General features: G+C 49.2%; 1 protein-coding gene and 2 long non-coding RNA genes across 4 annotated transcripts in view; 1 reads left to right on the top strand and 2 right to left on the bottom strand.

The window, feature by feature from the left end:
- LOC129478221 (uncharacterized) overlaps positions 1-18,367 on the bottom strand; it is a 52,513-nt gene that overhangs the window by 12,099 nt on the left and 22,047 nt on the right. The window lies entirely within an intron of this gene.
- On the bottom strand, positions 1,279-2,090 carry LOC129478244 (uncharacterized). The gene is made up of 2 exons (XR_008656369.2): positions 1,964-2,090; positions 1,279-1,770 (listed from the first exon to the last, which is right to left on the bottom strand). It is a non-coding gene; the product is annotated as an uncharacterized lncRNA (long non-coding RNA).
- Positions 2,026-4,056, top strand: POLD4 (DNA polymerase delta 4, accessory subunit). Of its 2 annotated transcripts, XM_055269881.2 has the most exons (4): positions 2,026-2,322; positions 2,539-2,628; positions 2,796-2,907; positions 3,585-4,056. In XM_055269881.2, exons 1-4 carry the CDS (start codon positions 2,226-2,228, stop codon positions 3,607-3,609), a joined length of 324 nt encoding a protein of 107 aa, XP_055125856.1. In that variant the 5' UTR covers positions 2,026-2,225; the 3' UTR covers positions 3,610-4,056. The 2 variants fall into 2 exon arrangements, with proteins under 2 accessions (XP_055125856.1, XP_055125857.1); XM_055269882.2 differs by lacking the exon at positions 2,796-2,907 and having other exon boundaries at positions 2,078-2,322.

Below are 18,367 nucleotides of genomic sequence, written 5' to 3'. Positions count from 1 at the left end.
AGGCTGCCCAAGGAGAAAAGGCAATAGGCCCAGGCGGTGGTAGGAGCTACTGTGGCTGCCCAGCGGCACACCCCATTTCACGCTCCCTGGGCGGTGGCAGGGCCCCACGGCTATCAGCTTTCAGGGGTGGGAGGGACTGGGAATGAGGAGGGGTCTGCCCCACCCATGGCTCCCCACTCCCTCAGGGCTTGGTGGACTCAGGAGGTGGGTGCCACACACCTCTGGAAACAGCCCAGGAACCCTTGCTGAGGCCCTCTGGGGAGGGGGTAGTAAATCCCCCAGAGCCTAGACGCCATCCCTACCTAGCATGCTCAGCGCCTGACTGGACTCAGCACCTAGGCCCTTCCCAGCCCTGGCAGAGACGCCTCCCTGCTTCCATCACTCTCTGCAGGGACACTGTCTCCCTGAATGTGGGCTCCACTTAGTCCACAAGGCAGATGGGGGGATTAGACTAGGCCCAGCCCAAACAATACAGCAGAAAGGGCCCTCCAGCTCCATGCAGTGCCCCCACAAGCTCCCTCCTCCAGCAGCCCTCCTCCAGGACACCGATGGGGAGAGCCAGGCAGGACGCGGACCCTGAAGACATGGCCTGCTCCTCTGCCTCCCCTCTGGTGGTCTCCTCTCCAGAGCAGCTTCCTCCCTTGTTCTCACGTGTACCAGTGGCTTAGCCCTCTTCCAGTGCAGAGCACCCAGACCCCAGAGCAGGGAAAGGAGGAGGCAGAGGCCTCTGAGCAGGCAGCAGCCCAGGAGTCTGTGCCCCACCCTCCCAGTATCCCTGGAAGGAAGAACCTGATGGGATCTCTGGAGGGTGATTAGAGCTGGGCTGGTCCCTGTGCTGGTTCCCAGACTCCCACTGGCCAGTACTTTTGCCTCTTGCCAGGAAGTTGGTGAGGGGGAGGCAGCAGTATGGGTGAGTCAGTGATGACAGGAGCCCAAGGGACAAAGGTCATGGGTGGAGAATTGAGAGACATTGTTTACAGCAGTCCACCTCCTCCAGGAGGCCTTCCAATGCTAATCATCCCTGTGGTCCTAACCAATCTCTGACCCACCCTTTCCCTCTTCTGGTAGGAATTATAGCCGCTCATTGACAACTGTGCATCTGTCTGTGACAGTGAGCTCCTGGGGTGCAAGGGAGACTGTGGTTTGATTGGGGCCCTACAATGCCTGTGACTATCAGCAGTGATAATCATTTAGCTATACTTCCTACTTTCAAAAACTTTTTGACATCTATTTTAATTAACATGTAGGAAAGTGCTTAGAACAGTACTTGGCACATGGTACGTGCAATATGAGTGTTAGGTTTATTGTTAATATTTTCTGCTCAGACTCACATTATTGTGAGAGACAGGGCAGATTTTGCCAATGAAGAACTGGGGATCCAAATACATTGTGGTGGGGGGACCAGACCCTTGCTCTGCCTTCCTACTCAGTATGGAATCTTCCTGACTGGTGGGGCGGGCCGGGCACGACTTGGGACCCCAGGAGGGCCAAAACGGCAAACACTCGGACTAAGAGTGGGCAGCATCTTTGGGCACAGACTGTGAGAAAGGAGGTTTCAGAACCCATGGGCTTTTCCGGCCAGGTCTCCTGGGGCCGGTGGGGGTTGGGTGGGAGCCGGGAAGGGGCCTGGATTAGCCCAAACTCTCTTCAGACCTCCAGACCTGCCCCCACAACGCGGGGCGGGCCAAAGGACCGAGTGAAGGCTCCAGCTGGGCTCTAGGGAGTTACAAACTGGCCACGGGGATTAGCGAAGCTGAAAAGAACATTTGCCTAGGAAGGGAAAACGGGAAGTGAGAGGCTGAAGATAACTCTCCTGAAGTCTCTCGGGACCCACAGCAGACCAATGGGGGCCGGGGGAGGTGGTGAAATCGGGGCATCCCGACAGGTCCCCCACCCCAGCCTGCCCCTCCTGCTGCCGCCCACAGCTGTGGCACCGCCCCGCCCCTCATCCTACACTGCCTACCATTGGCTAGCGCCAGGGCCCCGCCCCACAGAGGCAGCCTGCCATTGGCTGAAGTCTTTCCTGTTTGCGTGCTTTTGGGGGTGGGGGAGGCGTCCCTCCCTAGACCCCGGCGACTTCCTCTCTCGGTTTGTCTGGGTCATCTTGTCTGCCCGCCGCTGGCCTGGCCCCGTCTGTCTCTCAGCAGCTGTCTTTCTCGCGCCCACTGGCCGGTCTCTCCTCTTCCCCGCAGTTGCCGCCTTCTCTGCCTGCCTGGGTGGCCGCCATGGGCCGGAAGCGGCTCATCACTGATTCCTACCCGGTTGTGAAGAGGAGGGAGGGGCCCGCTGGGCACAGCAAGGGGGAGCTGGCACCCGAGCTAGGTCTCTGAGGTGTGAGGGAGGCAGGAGGAGTGGACACGGAGGGGCCTAGAGGACGTGGGCGGAAGGGCCGATGGAAAGGGAAAGGTGGCCTGTCCTCCCCTCCCGACCCCAGATCTCCTGCGGGGTGGCAGAGGCAAAGGGCTGGTGAGGAAGGCTGGGAGGTGAGGGGCAGGAGACTGAGGCCAGCCTCGCACTGAAGAGCAGCTGTCATTGCAGGGGAGGAGCCCCAGCCCCGCGACGAGGAGGAAGCGGAGCTGGAGCTGCTGAGGCAGTTTGACCTGGCCTGGCAGTACGGGCCCTGCACCGGTGAGAACCCACCCAGCCAGTCCCGTCACCCACACGTCTCTGAAGTCACCCAAGCGCTTGCGTGACTCTGACCCTCAGGCACTGTCTCCCCGCAACACACACATTCTCCAGCTCAGACTCTACCCCACCCCACACAAGTCTCCAGAGTCTTTTTCCCACTCTGGCAGGGATCACACGGCTGCAGCGCTGGTGTCGGGCCAAACAGATGGGCTTGGAGCCTCCCCTAGAGGTGTGGCAGATGCTGAAGACCCACCCCGGAGACCCCCGCTTCCAGTGCAGGTCAGAGACAGGCCGGGAGGGCTTTCAGGGGAGCCAGGGCCTTCTCCAGGCACCGTCACCCTGCTGTCCTGACCTGAGGGAGAAATGGATGGAGGGTTGGAAGGCCTTGCTGAACAGGCAAGAAGATTCTATGAGGTGCCTGGCTCAGGAGGACACGCTACTATAATAATTTTTTTTCGAGAGAGAGAGTCTCGCTCTGTTGCCCAGGCTGGAGTGCAGTGGCGCGATTTCGGCTCACTGCAAGCTCTGCCTCCCGGGTTCACGCCATTCTCCTGTCTCAGCCTCCCGAGTAGCTGGGACTACAGGCGCCTGCCACCACGCTCAGCTAATTTTGTTTTTGTATTTTTAGTAGAGACGGGGTTTCACCGTGTTAGCCAGGATGGTCTTGATCTCCTGACCTCGTGATCCACCCGCCTCGGCCTCCCTAAGTGCTGGGATTACAGGCTTGAGCCACCACACCCGGTCAATAATTGTTATCTCTACAAGCTAGTGGGGGGCAAAGGTACACCCAGGACCCAAGGAACTATCTATTTAGAACTGAGGGGTTTCCCAAGGACTATGGGCATGGCCAAGAATAAGCTGGTGAAATCAGATCCAGGGACTCAACAACTGATTCTCTCTTTCTCTCTTTCTCTTTCTCTCTGTGGTATCCCTCCCTCCCACCCCATCTTCCACAGTCTCTGGCATCTCTATCCCCTATGAGGCACCATGTAGGACCTCCTGCCCTTAGCTCTCTTGCTCACCACCCAAGAACCTCAGGACAGAAGCGAGAGCCCATTGCTCCTGCTCAGCTCAGTCCCGCTACAGAGGAACCCTTGGCGGAAGAACCTGGAGGTGTCAGAGGCTTAACTCCTCCATCTAACCAGCAGGCTCCCAGAGCTCCCTGGAAGAGCCTACGCAGCTGAAGCAGAGTGCTTCTAGATGGAGAGTGGTCACTGGGGAAAAGGACCTGGCCATCACCTTCCAATACCTGCTGCCTGTCTCCCTGACCCATGGTGTGGCAAGTTAGGCACAGTTAGACATGGACAGTTGATCCATGAGGAAAAGATGCTCTCCCACCTAAGGCCAGGAATCTGAGAGCAGGACTGGCTGAGCTCCCAGGGCAAGGGGTTCACTAATGCTTATCAATAAAGAATATTGAGTCTGGAATCCTGACCTTCAGTCCTTTACTGTGGCCCTGCTTTGACTGGCAGCCCCTAGCAAGTTAGGAGATGAGAAGGCCACCACCACAGCTCTTTTCCTTCAAGAAAGTCCTAGGCCTGAGAGGGAGGAGACAGTCATCTTGAGACCGATCAAGTCCTCGGAAGAGCTGAGCGACCTCTGGTGCCCCCTGGTGGCCCACAGGGAAACTACTCATGACTCACCTTCCTGGAGCAGCCAGGGAAAACCTACCTGACCAGCCAGCCACCTGCCTTGCTAAGCGGTGCCCACCTCACAAACATGGGTGCTTTGCCAGAGAAGGACCCCTGGGGTCCATAGCTCATGAAGTCCAAACATATCTATATATTCCCAGCAAACACCTCTGGCTTCCCACATCGGGGGATCCAAATGTGGATCCCCCTTGATCCAAAGCAGGGCTGGTGAGGGTCTCAACTTGCAGGACCTGCTCAGACATGACCATCATCTGAGGGGCTTTGGTAAGAAACTGATGGCCAGGCGCGGTGGCTCACGCCTGTAATCCCAGCACTTTGGGAGGCCGAGGCAGGTGGATCAGGTCAGGAGATAGAGACCATCCTGGCTAACATAGTGAAACCCCATCTCTACTAAAAATACAAAAAAACTTAGCCAGGCATGGTGGTGGGTGCCTGTAGTCCCAGCTACTCGGGAGGCTGAGGCAGGAGAATGGCGTGAACCCGGGAGGCGGAGCTTGCAGTGAGCCGAGATCGCACCACTGCACTCCAGCCTGGGTGACTGAGCAAGACTCCATCTCAAAAAAAAAAAAAAAGAAAAAAAGAAACTGATGGTGCTGGGGGATGGAGGAGAACTGGCTGGAGCCAGAAACAATGCTCAGGGGACCCGGGGTCAGGGTATGACATGGAGAATAGGGTCAGTAACCGCTTCTACAGCATTACCTTCATCTACTGTAGCAGCCCTCTTATCGTGGGGGTAGATGGAGGCAGCACTAGTAAGTTCTTGGAAAGAGGCCTAGAAAGCAGCTAAGTGGCCTGTGTAGCCCCCGTCTTACTGAACACTGATCATGTCTCGGGTACTTTAAATGTATTATTTAGAATCCTCCTAAAAAACCTTCCAGGTAGGTTTTACTGAGAGGGGAACAGAAACTAAGAAAGGTTAAGTAAAGTTGCCCAAAAGCACACAGCAGGCAAGAGGCAGTGCAGTGACCAGGGGCCACTTGCATTAAGCTCTTCCAGACTATGCCATACCTCCTGCCCAGCTGCTGAGCACTCACTATGTGCCCGGCACCAAAGGTCCCCTTGGGGTATTACTAATGGTCAGGAGATGGGCAAAAACAAACACGTAAGTTAATTATGGCAGGTAGCAGTCAGTAGTAAGCAAAATCAGAGTTGGGATCAGAAAGGGTCCAAGGATGCCAGGGGCGCTATGTTAGAGAGACTGGTCAGGGAAGGCCCTCTGCTAAGGTGGCATTTGAGCACAGACCTGAAGGAAGGAAGGGAGCAAGGTCTGCACCTGAGTGTTCCAGACAGAAGGGGCAACAAGGAGAAGCTCCCTGAGGAAGGAGTGTTTCCAGCCTGTTGCAGGAAAGGCATTGAGGAGGCCAATGAGGCTGGGGGGCCAGGGAGCGAGGAAGGGTAGTGGGAATTGAGGGCAGACAGGCAGCGGGCTGGTCCCTAGGGCCATGATAAGAAATCTGGATTTGATTCTGAGTGAGACAGGAGGATACTGGAGGACTTGAAGCCAATAAATGACAGAGTCAAGCTTATGTTTCGAAAACATTACTCTGTTGGTGGAAAACAAGATTGTGGAGCTGGGGAAAACAGAGGTAGCAAAACCACTCAGGAGGCTACTGAAGTTGGCCTCGTGAGAGTTGAGGGTGATCTGGACCAGCGTGGGGAGGTAGCTGCTCAGAAGTGGCCAGGTACGCTCTGTATTTTGAAGGAAGAGCTGACTGGCAGGACTTGCCTATTGGTCGACTGTGGGATTTAAGAGGGAGGAGCCAAGGATAACTCCAAAGGTTTTGGTTTGGGTGACTGGAAGGACAGAGTTCTCATTACTAAGATGGGAAAACTTGTGGGAAGGGTGGGGCGGGAATCTGGAGCTCCATCTTAGACATGCTGAAGTATCTGTGCCACTTCCAAAGGGACATGGGGTATAGGCAGTGGATATGTAAGTCTCGGATTCTGAGGCATTCTAGGTTTAAAATATAAACTTGGGAATCTTTTAGATGGCCTTGAAAGCTATAACAGTGGATGAGATCCCCAGAGTGAGTGTAGAGAGAGAAGTGGTCCGAGAGATCCAGTAGGGAGGGAACTTGAGGTTACCAGAGATGAGGCATTTGTGTGAGTGAGATCTTTGTGAGGGTGAGGAGGGCCAGGAACCAGAATACGGGAAGAGGGTGGCCTTCAGTAGACACATGCACTGTGACAGGAAGGGAGGCAGAGAACATGAGAGGAGCCTCAGGTAGGGGGATATATTTGGGGATGCGAATATTCAAGAATCAGATGTTTACTAAGAGCCTGGCGCTGCTGGGAGGGCTCTGATGTTTACTAAGTTCCTATCCATGCCATCTGCTATGTGAAATGCTGCACACATGTTATCTAGTTGAATCCTGAGAACAATCTCATTAGGGAAGTACTATCCATGTTTTACAGATAAGGAAACCAAGGCTGAGAGGAAAAGTGCCTTGCTCAATCAGTAAACACCAGGGCCTGAATTCACCCCACACCTGCACTCCAGCTGTTGGAGGATAAGAATGATGTTGAGGAGATAAGGACTACATATGTGGCAAGTTAGAAAACCACGTAATATAAGTGCTTTCCCGAGGCAACCTAGGAGTGGCATAGACACTGAATGGTCTGAGTTCTCAGAAAGGAAAGAGCACCACAGTTGACAGGGACCCACTGCAGGGGCCTCGAGCATAGGGACTGCCACCTCCCTCCCGCTGCATTGTATTCCCCCTGCTGCACCTCATCTGCACCTAGCCCCTTCTAATCAGGGGTCCCTGTTTCTCACCTTCCCGCCTTCCACTGCAGGGTGAATGCAGACTCCCCACTGTAGGGGACAGCACCATGTGGAATGTTCTTAGTCATTTCTTTCAGCAATTTTGCATTCTACTCCATATGTCTGGAGTAGTTGTACTTCTTTTCTGACACAGAGTCTCACTCTGTCACTCAGGCTGAAATGCAGTGGGATGATCTTGGCTCACTGCAACTTCTGCCTCCAGGGTTCAAGCAATTCTCGTGCCTCAGCCTCCCAAGTAGCTGGGATTAGAGGTACCCACCACCATGCCCGGCTAGTTTTTCTATTTTTGGTAGAGACGCGGTTTCATCATGTTGGCCAGGCTGGTCTTGAACTCCTGACCTTAAGTGATTCACTCACCTCAGCCTCCCAAAATGCTGGGATTACAGGCATGAGACACTGTGCCCGGCCTGGAGTAGTTGTATTAACATAAAAGTAGGTGAAATTATTTATAATTAAATAAAATGAAGTCTCCAGGAAGATGTGCCACATGTGGCCTATGGCTGCTTTCAGGTACCCCTGATACATCTACTACACCACCTCACTCAGTTTGAACAGCACTTCAGAAATACTAAAAAGCATATATATATATATATATATATTTTATTTATTTATTTATTTATTTATTTATTTATTTATTTTTTGAGAAAGTGTCTTGCTCTGTTGCCCAAGCTGGAGCACAGTGATGCAATCATGGCTCACTGTAGCCTCAAACTCCCAGGCTCAAGCCATCCTCCTGCCTTGGTCTCCCAAGTAACTGGGACTACAGGCACCTGTCATATACAGCTAATTAAAAAAAAAATTTTTTTTTTTTTTAGAGATAGTCTTGCTATGTTGCCCAGGCTGGTCTCAAACTCCTGAAGCCAAACAATCCTCCTGCCTTGGCCTCCTAAAGTACTGGGATTACAAGAGTGAACTGCCACACCCAGCCAGAGAATAATGTTCTAGACTAAGGGAATGAGCTGAACAAAGGCAAGCAAGAGGGAATCATGTGTGTGCCACAGGCTAGATGCGCAGAGCTGTGAAGTATATACCACAGAGGTTTCCACATAAAATCATAAAAAACTAGCATTTGGCTGTGAGCGGTGGCTCATGCCTGTAATCCCAGCACTTTGGGAGGCCAAGACGGGCGGATCACCTGAGGTTGGGAGTTCAAGACCAGCCTGACCAACGTGGAGAAACCCTGTCTCTACTAAAAATACAAAATTAGCTGGGTGTGGTGGTGCATGCCTATAATTCCAGCTACTCAGGAGGCTGAGGCAGGAGAATCGCTTGAACCCGGGAGGTGGAGGTTGCGGTGATGCAGTGAGCCAAGATCGCACCACTGCACTCCAGCCTGGGCAACAAGAGCGAAGCTCCATCTCAAAAAAATAAATAAATAAATAAAATAAAGGGACAAAGAACTATAAGAGATGAGGAAGTTGGCAAAATTTGCATTTGGTAAGGGAAGAATGGGGAGGAGGTGTCAAATATGAGTCAGGTTTTGAGCTTGGGTGGGTGAGAGAATGCTGATGCCATGGGAAGAAAAATGGAAACTGGGAGGGGGAAGACAGGCTCAATTTTATACATGGTTGGTTTGAGATGATGACAGGACACCCAAATGGAAACATCTGGTAGGAAATGGAAACAGAGCTCAAGTCCAGCAGAGAGGTCAGGGGAGGGGCGGTATCCGGGGGACAAGGAAATCACCTGCATAGATCTGACCTATGCGCACAGATGAAAGATTCAAGAGAGACAGTCCAAGAGAAGACCAAGCATGGCACTTGGGAAAATTCTCTCTAGAAAATGGTGGAAGAAGATCCAGCAAACCAGAAGGGAAGAGTGCTCAGAGTGGCAGGAGAACCAAGGCAGAGCAGTGTCCCAGAGGTCACCGGTGTGATGCTGCAGAGACATCAAGGAAGATACTATCAGGACGCATGGAGGGGACTTGCCCTCATTCCATTCCTTCATTTCCCACTTCCCTCTATCCCCGTTTTGTAGTTCTCTCTAGTGTCTTTGGCTGTCACGGTAACTACCAGTACCACACCCCTCTATGAAGGCCACACTGATTCATTCTTTTTTTTTTTTTTTTTTTTTTGAGACGGAGTCTTGCTCTTTCGCCCAGGCTGGAGTGCAGTGGCGCAATCTCGGCTCACTGCAAGCTCCGCCTCCCGGGTTCACGCCATTCTCCTGCCTCAGCCTCTCCGAGTAGCTGGGACTACAGGCGCCCGCCACCACGCCCGGCTAATTTTTTGTATTTTTTTAGTAGAGACGGGGTTTCACCGTGGTCTCGATCTCCTGACCTCGTGATCCGCCCGCCTCGGCCTCCCAAAGTGCTGGGATTACAAGCGTGAGCCACCGCGCCCGGCTGATTCATTCTTTATTGACTCAGGTGTGGCAACATTTATCCACCCTCAGACAAACTCACTAGTAGCTTGAAGGTTTAAGGAGCTAATTTACCAAGAAACTAAAGTCAACACAGGAAAGAAGCAAGTTTCTGAATTGGTCTAGAAACAGAAGAAAACTACAGCAGTGCCAGCTCGAGGCCAATTTGGGTTACTGCCACCTCTGGGACTCAAGAGATTCTCAAAATGATTCCTAGTTTTCCACACAGTTTATCCACCTGAGTCTATTCACCTGAGTCCTAAGCTAGAAAACCATAACTTTGTGCTAGTCATGGCAGAAGCAAATGATTAGAAACCCAGGCCCTAAGCCCCAAGAGCTCACTGTAGTAGGGAGACAGAAAAACAGACGCGCAGGTAAACTTCAAACAATGCTGCAAGACAGGCACGGGCCTGGCCTATGACAACCTTCAGCTGAGTATGTAAGGATGAGTAGAGGTGCCCTCCAGGTGGACAAGTGATGGTAGACCATGTGCTGGGGTCTGAATCCTTCTTGAGCCTAACTGGTCCTTTGTCTCTTGAAGGAAAAGACATCTCCTAGGAACTCCCTCTGGGATGTGAGCCTCTGTCCTGACCTCATGGATGCCCCTTCACCTCACCTAGAGGCGCCAATGGTTCCTATGCCTGCAGGCCCTGCCCTTGACTGCAGGATGTTTTTCCCTCTGTGCAGCCTTCCCTGAAGAGAGTTAAGGATTTCCCCTCTGCTTCCCATGGTAACCTGTTTCTGTTTTATTACAGCATGTCACATTGCCACAACAATACGCTTCATTGTTTCCAGTGCTAGAGAATATTTTCTCTCTGAGGGTGTATACCTAACACAAGGTTGGCTACATAGTAAGCGATCAAAGCTGGCTGAGGTTGGTCACAGTGGCTCACCCCTGTAATCCTAGCACTTTGGGAGGCTGAGGCAGGAGGATCACTTGAGCCCAGGAGTTTGAGACCAGCCTGGGCAACAAAGGGGTATCCTGTTTCTACAAAAAACAAAAAAAAATTAAAAATTAGCTCAGTGTGGCACGTGCCTGTGGCACCAGCTAGTGGGGCTGAGGCAGGAGGATCACTTGAGCCCATGAAGTTGAACTGCAGTGAGCCATATTCCCACCACAGCACTCTAGCCTGAGCAACACAGCAAGACCCTGTCTAAAAAAATATAAAAAAGCTGACCAAATCGTCCCACTTCACTCACACCTTTTTTTTTTTTTTAAACGAAGTCTTGCTCTGTCCCCCAGGCTGTAGTGCAGTGGCATAATCTTGGCTCACAGCAACCTCAGCCTCCCGAGTAGCTGGGATTACAGGCAGGCACCACCATGCCCAGCGAATTTTATATTTTTAGTAGAGACGGGGTATCACCATGTTGGCCAGACTGGTCTCGAACTCCTGACCTCAGGTGATCTGCCCACCTCGGCCTCCCAAAGTGCTGGGATTACAGGCGTGAGCCACTGTGCCCAGACTGCTCACACCTACTTTTTGATCCTGTCTAGCCTGTAAGAATCATTTGTGTGAGAGTTGTAAATGCAACTCTTTGGGCTCTAAGTCACTTCTCCATAGGGGTTGTGTGGCCTTGATGGCAGGAGCCATCTTTTCCTAAGGCCTTCTCAGTGAGGAAGGCATCAAAGCTGTCAACTGCAGAAGCGGGCCCTTTTCATTTCCTGTTTTGAAGCCTGTGCCTCCAGTGGGCTGGCCATGGAGTGCTTAGCTGAGGTCCTCTGAGGTGCAGAGTAGAGACGGTCATCATTGCAGTGAGCCATCCAGCCCATCTCTCCACATGCTCTCTGGAGAATGGCTGGCCAGGATCTGACTATTCCAGTCCTGAAATGCTGGAATATACACTTGTACAACTCCAAGGACACTAATTTGGCATTATTTATCAAAATTATAAATGCACCTATCCTTTTCAGTCTATATCTAGAAATTTATCCTACAGATATGTTGGTATATGTAAAATAACATGTAAGGTTATTTATTATAAAACTCTTTGTAATAGCAAAGAACATAAATAGCCTAAAAGTCTGTCATCCATAAGGGACTGGGCCAGGTGTGGTGGTTCACACCTGTAATCCCAAATATTTGGGGGGCCAAGGCGGGAGGCTGCTTGAGGCCAGGGATTCAAGTCCAGCCCAGGTAACATAGCTAAATCTTGTCTCTACAAAAACTGTTAAAAATTAGCCCACTGTGGTGGCTTGCACCTGTGGTTCCAGCTACTCGGGAGGCTGAGGTTGGGGAGGACCTCTTGAGCCTGGTAGGCTGAGGCTGTAATGAGCTGTGACTGCACCACTGCACTCCAGCCTAGGTGACAGAGCAAGACTCTGTCTCCAAAAAAAAATAAGGGCCAAGTGCAGTGGCTTATGCCTGTAATCCCAGCATGTTAGGAGGCCAAGGCAGGAGGCTTGCTTAAGCTCAAGAGAATTTGAGACCAGTCTGGGCAATAGAGTGAAACACAATCTCTATGTGAAAAAAAAAAAAAAAATTAATTCTCACTAAGTTGCACAGGATGGTCTTGAACTCCTGGCTTCAAGCCATCTTCCTCCCTCAGCCTCCCAAAGTGCTGGGATTACTGGCATGAGCCACCATGGCTGGCCAAGCTCATTCACTTTTGTTGCTGAACAATATTCCATTGTGTTTTGGCCGGGCGCAGTGGCTCACGCCTGTAATTCCAGCACTTTGGGAAGCCAAGGCAGGCAGATCACGAGGTCAGGAGTTCGAGACCAGCCTGACCACCATGGGGAAACCCCGTCTCTACTAAAAATACAAAAAAATTAGCTGAGTGTGGTGACACGCGCTTGTAATCCCAGCTACTCAGGAGGCTGAGGCAGGAAAATTGCTTGAACCTGGGAGGCAGAGGTTGCAGTGAGCCGAGATCGTGCCACCGCACTCCAGCCTGGGTGACAGAGCGAGACTCCATCTCAAAAAAAAAAAAAAAAAAAAAAATCCATTGTGTGAATATACTAAAATGTATTTTTCCCATTTATCAGCTGATGAACATTTGGGTTGTTTCCAGTTTTAGACTCTGATTGATGGAGCTGTTATAAACATTCATGTACAAGTCTTTGTGTGGGCAGGTTTTCATTTTTCTTGGCTATATGCCAAAGAATCATATTGCTACGTTATATATCATATATATATATTTGACTTTAAACTGCCAGTCTGTTTTCCAAAGTGGTTCTACCATTTTATTTTTTTGAGATGGAGTATTGCTCTGTCACCCAGGCTGGAGGAGTGCAATGGCACAATCACAGTTCACTGCAGCCTCAAACTTTGGGGCTTAAGCAATCCTCCCACCTCAGCCTCCAGAGTAGCTGGTACTAGAGGTGTGAGCTGCTGTGTCTGGCCATGCTCTATTGTTTTCTTTGCTATGCAGAAGCTTTTTGTTTGATGTAATCTAATTGGTCTACTTTTGCTTTGGTTGCCTGTGCTTTTGAGGTCCTATCTCAAAAATCCTTGTCTAGGTCAATGTCATGAAGCATTTCTCCTGTGTTTTCTTCTAGTAGTTTTATAGTTTGAGGTCTTATATTTAAGTCTTTAATCCATTTTGAGTTAATTTTTGTCATTCTTCTGAATGTGGATATCCAGTTTTCCCAGCACCATTTATTGAAGAGACCATCTTTTCCCCAATGTATATTCTTGGCACCTTTGCTGAAAATCAGTTGTGTGGATTTATTTCTGGGTTATCTATACTTTCCACTGGTTTATGTGTATGTTTTTATGACTGTACCATGCTGTTTGGGTTACTATAGCTTTGTAGTATATTTTGAACTCAGGTAGTATGATGCCTCTAGCTTTGTTATTTTTGCTTAGGATTGCTTTGGCTATTTGGGGTCTTTAGTGGTTCCAGACAAAATTTTTGGAATTTTTTTTTTTTTTTTTTTTTTTTTAGACAGAATCTCGCTTTGTCACCCTAGCTGGAGTGCCGTGGGGTGATCTCGGATCACTGCAACCTCTGCCTCCCAGGTTCAAGTGATTCTCCTGCCTCAGCCTCCCGAGTAGCTGGGATTACAGGAGCATGCCACCACACCTGGCTAATTCTTGTATTTTTAGTAGAGATGGGGTTTCACCATGTTGGCCAGGCTGGTCTCAAAATTCTTGACCTCAAGCAATCCACCTGCCTGCCTCGGCCTCCCAACGTGCTGGGATTATAGGCGTGAGCCACTGCACCCGGCCAGAATTTTTTTCTTAATAGTACCTTTAGAATAACGAAAGTTTTAAAATGTGTGTGTGTGTGTGTGTGTGTGTGTGTCTGTGTGTGTGATGGAGTTTCGCTCTTGTTGCCTAGGCTGGAGTGCAATGGCGTGATCTTGGCTCACTGGAATCTCCGCCTCCTGGGTTTAGGCGATTCTCCTACCTCAGCCTCCCAAGTAGCTGGGATTACAGGCATGTGCCACCATGCCCAGCTAATTTTTGTATTTTTAGTAGAGATAGGATTTCACCATGTTGGTCAGGCTGGTCTCAAACTCCTGACCTCGCGTAATCTGCCCGTGTCGGCCTCCCAAAGTGCTAGGATTACAGGCATCAGTCACCACACCTGGCCCAAAGTTTTAAATTTTGATGAAATCCAATTTATCATTTTTTTGTTACTGCTTTTTATGTCCTAAGAAATGTTTACCTACCCCAAAGCAACAAATATTTTCTATTTTTTTCTAGATATTTCATTGTTTTAGCTTTTACATTTAGGTTTAGGATCTATTTTTAATTTCACTGTTTCATTCCTGATAATTGGGGATTTATATTCTCTATTTTCTTAGTCTTACTAGGGACTTACCAATTTCATTTTATTTTATTTTATTTTATTTTTGGAGACAGAGTCTTGCTCTGTCTCCCAGGCTGGAGTGCATTAGCGCAATCACGGCTCACTGCAACCTCTGCCTCCTGGGTTCAAGCAATTCTCTGCCTCAGCCTTCTGGGTAGCTGGGATTACAGGTGCCCGCCACCATGCCCAGCTAATTTTTGTATTTTAGTAGAGACAGGGTTTCACCATGTTGGCCAGGCTGGTCTTGAAATCCTGACCTTGTGGCCGGGCGCGGTGGCTCACGCTTGTAATCCCAGCACTTTGGGAGGCCGAGGTGGGCGGATCATGAGGTCAGGAGATCGAGACCATGGTGAAACCCCGTCTCTACTAAAAATGCAAAAAATTAGCCGGGCGTGGTGGCGGGCGCCTGTAGTCCCAGCTACTCGGAGAGGCTGAGGCAGGAGAATGGCGTAAACCCGGGAGGCAGAGCTTGCAGTGAGCCAAGATTGCGCCACTGCACTCCAGCCTGGGCAACAGAGTGAGACTCTGTCTCAAAAAAAAAAAAAAAAAGAAATCCTGACCTTGTGATCCACCAGCCTCGGCCTTCCAAAGTGCTGGGATAACAAGTGTGAGCCACTGCGCCCAGCCTCAATTTTATTAACTTATTTCAAGAAACCAACTTTTGGCTCTGCTAATTTTCTCCACTTTTTTGTGTATTTTCTATTTCATTTAGAGGTACAGCTCAAGGTTCAAAAAGATTTTTTTCGTTTTTTTTTTTTTTTGAGACGGAGTCTCACTCTGTCGCCCAGGCTGGAGTGCAGTGGCGCAATCTCAGCTCACTGCAAGCTCCACCTCCCAGGTTCACGCCATTCTCCTGCCTTAGCCTCTCCGAGTAGCTGGGACTACAGGCGCCCGCCACCACGCCCGGCTAATTTTTTTTTTTTTTTTTGTATTTTTAGTAGAGACGCGGTTTCACTGTGGTCTTGATCTCCTGACCTTGTGATCCGCCCGCCTCAGCCTCCCAAAGTGCTGGGATTACAAGAAAAAGATTTTTTTCTTTTTTAATGTGGATATACAGTTCCAGCCCCATTTGCTCAAAGAGCTTTTACCCACTTAATTACCTTGGCACTGTCATCCAAAATAATTTGGCCATGGCCGGGTGCGGTGGCTCATGCTTGTAATCCCAGCACTTTGGGAGGCTGAGGAGGGTGGATCACGAGGTCAGGAGATCGAGACCATCCTGGCTAACACTGTGAAACCCCGTCTCTACTAAAAATACAAAAAAATTAGCCAGACGTGGTGGCAGACGCCTGTAGTCCCAGCTACTCGGGAGGCTGAGGCAGGAGAATGGCGTGAACCCAGGAGGCGGAGCTTGCAGTGAGCCAAGATCGTGCCACTGCACTCCAGCCTGGGTGACAGAGCGAGACTCCATCTCAATAAAAATAATAATAATAATAATTTGGCCACGTAAGTGTGGGACTACTGCTAAACTCTATTCTTTCACATTGATATGTTTATCTCAACATCACACTGTCTTGATTTGTATAGCTTCACAATAAAGCTTGAAATCATATAGAGTTAGTTTTTAAAAACTGGTGCGTTTTTGTTTCCTTTTGTTTCTAGAGACAGGGTCTCACTATGTCACCCAGGCTGGTCTGTGGTCTGGAACGCCTGGATTCAAGTGCAAGCGATCCTCCTGCCTCCCAAAGTGCTGGGACTATAGTCATATTCCATGGTACCCAGCCTAGTTTTAAGTGTAGAGGTCTTGCTTATCTTCGGCTAAATCTATTCCTAACAAGGTTTTTATTCTATTATAAGTGGATTTTTTAAAAATTTTCATTTTCCCATTGTTTGTTGCTAGAACATAGAAATATAAACGGTTTTTGTATATTCACTTTGTATCCTGTTACCTTGGTAAATCCACTTTATTCTAGTGGTTTTTAAAAGATTCTGGCCAGGCACAGTGGTTCACGCCTGTAATCCCAGCACTTTGGGAGGCCAAGGCAAGTGGATTGCTTGAGCGCAGGAGTTCGAGGCCAACCTAAGAAACATGGCGAAACCCAATCTCTACAAAGAAGTACGAAAACTTAGCCAGGTATGGTGGCACCCACCTGTAGTCCCAGCTACTTCTGAGGCTGGAGTGGGAGAATCACCTGAGCCCCAGAGGTGGAGTGAGCCATGATTGCCACTGCACTCCAGTTTGGGCAAGAGAGTAAGACCCTGTCTCAAAAATAAATAATAATTAAAACATTTTTAAAAGGGGTTATTTCATTCAAGTTGTCAAATTTATTTCCATAAAGTTATTCACAATACTCCTTTTTATCATCTTAATACATAACAATCTAAACTGATATCTACTCTTTCATTACTAATAATTGGTAATTTTTTTTTTTTTGAGACAAGATCTTGCTCTGTTGCCCTGGAGTACAGTGGCATGATCTCGGCTCACTGCAGCCTCCACCTCCCAGGTTCAAGTGATTCTCATGCCTCAGCCTCCCGAGTAGCTGGGATTACAGGTGTGCACCACCATGCCTGGCTAATTTTTTGTACTTTTAGTAGAGAAGGGGTTTCACCATGTTGGTCAGGCTAGTCTTGAATTCCTGGCCTCAAGTAATCCACTGGCCTTGGCCTCCCAAAGTGTTGGGAATACAGGTGTGAGCCACCATGCTCGGCCTGTATTTTTTTTTAATCAGTCTTGATATGGTTTTATCAATTTTATTATTTTTTCAAAGAATCAACTTTTGGCTTTGCTATTTTTCTCTTGTGTGTGTGTGTGTGTGTGTGTGTGTGTATTTTCTTTTCTTTACTTTTTTTTTTTTGACAGGGTGTTATTCTGTCATCTAAGCTGGACTGCAGTGGTGCAATCATGGCTCACTGCAGCCTCTATCTCCCAGGCTCAAGGGTTCCTCTCACCTCAGCCTCCCAAGTAGCTGTGACTACAGGCATGCCCCACCACACTGAGCTAATTTTTTAAATTTACTTTTTGTGGAGATGGGGTGTCACTATGCCAGGCTAGTCTTGAACTCCTGGGTTCAGGCGATCCTCCTGCCTTGGCCTCCCAGAGTGCTGGAATTACAGGCATAAGCCACTGCTCCCAACCTCTGTGTGTTTTCTACTTCATTAACTTCTGCTCTTCATTATTTCCTTCCTTTGGACTTAACTTGTTCTTTTTCTAGCTTATTTTATTTTCTTCTTCTTAGGCCGGGTGCCATGGCTCACCCTGTAATTAATCCCAGCACTTTGAGAGGCCGAGGCAGGTGGATCACTTGAGGTCAGGAGTTCGAGACCAGCCTGACCAACATGGAGTAACCCCATCTCTACTAAAAATACAAAATTAGCTGGGTGTGGTGGCACATGCCTGTAATCCCAGCTATTTGGGAGGCTGAGGCAGGAGAATCACTTGAATCTGGGAGGCGGAGTTTGCGGTGAGCCAAGATCGTACCATTGCACACCAGCCTGGGCAACAAGAGTGAAACTCCATTTCAAAAAATAAAATAAAATAAAATAAAAATAAAATATTTTCTTTTTTTGACAGGGTCTATGTCACCAAGGCTGGTCTTGAACTCCTATGCTCAATCTTTCCACCTCAGCCCCATGAGTAGCTGGGACTACAGGTGCACAGCACTGTGCTGTTTCTTTTCTTTTCTTTTTTTTTTTTTTTGCGCTATAATCCACATAATATAAAATTCACCATTTTTAAAATTAATTTATTTTTTGAGACAGGGTCTTGCTCTGTCACCTGAGCTGGAGAGCAGTGGCAGGATTGCGGCTCACTGCAGCCTTGACCTCCCAGGCTCAAGCAGTTCTCCAGCCTCAGCCTCCCAAGTAGCTGGGACTACAGGCACGCACCACCATGCCAGGCTAATTTTTGTATTTTTCGTGGAGATGGGATTTTGCTATGTTGCCTAAGCTGGTCTCCAACTCCTGAACTCAAGCCATCTACCCGCCTCGGCTTCCCAAAATGCTGGGACTATAGGCATGAGCCACCATGCCCAGCCTCCAAAATTCACAATTTTAAAGTGTAAAATTCAGTGATTTTTAGTATATTCGCTATGTTGTGCAACCATTACCACTATCTAATTCTGTAACATCTTCATCACCCCAGAAAGAAACCCTGTGCTTAATGGCAGTCAGTTCCAATTCCTCCCTGGCAACCACTAATCTGCTGTCTATATGGATCTGTCTATTCTAAAATTTTCATTTT

The sequence above is a fragment of the Symphalangus syndactylus genome, chromosome 1 (genome assembly GCF_028878055.3).
Source record: "Symphalangus syndactylus isolate Jambi chromosome 1, NHGRI_mSymSyn1-v2.1_pri, whole genome shotgun sequence".
In the NCBI taxonomy this organism is placed as follows: Eukaryota; Metazoa; Chordata; class Mammalia; order Primates; family Hylobatidae; genus Symphalangus; species Symphalangus syndactylus.
This window is presented reverse-complemented; position numbering and strand designations above follow the sequence as displayed.

Excerpts from the sequence above, each read along its gene's own strand:
- POLD4 (XM_055269881.2), top strand. The coding sequence starts at position 2,226 with ATGGGCCGGAAGCGGCTCATCACTGATTCCTACCCGGTTGTGAAGAGG. Across the intron at positions 2,629-2,795 it reads GCAGTACGGGCCCTGCACCG|GGATCACACGGCTGCAGCGC; the intron begins GTGAGAACCCAC and ends CCACTCTGGCAG. Across the intron at positions 2,908-3,584 it reads GACCCCCGCTTCCAGTGCAG|TCTCTGGCATCTCTATCCCC; the intron begins GTCAGAGACAGG and ends CATCTTCCACAG.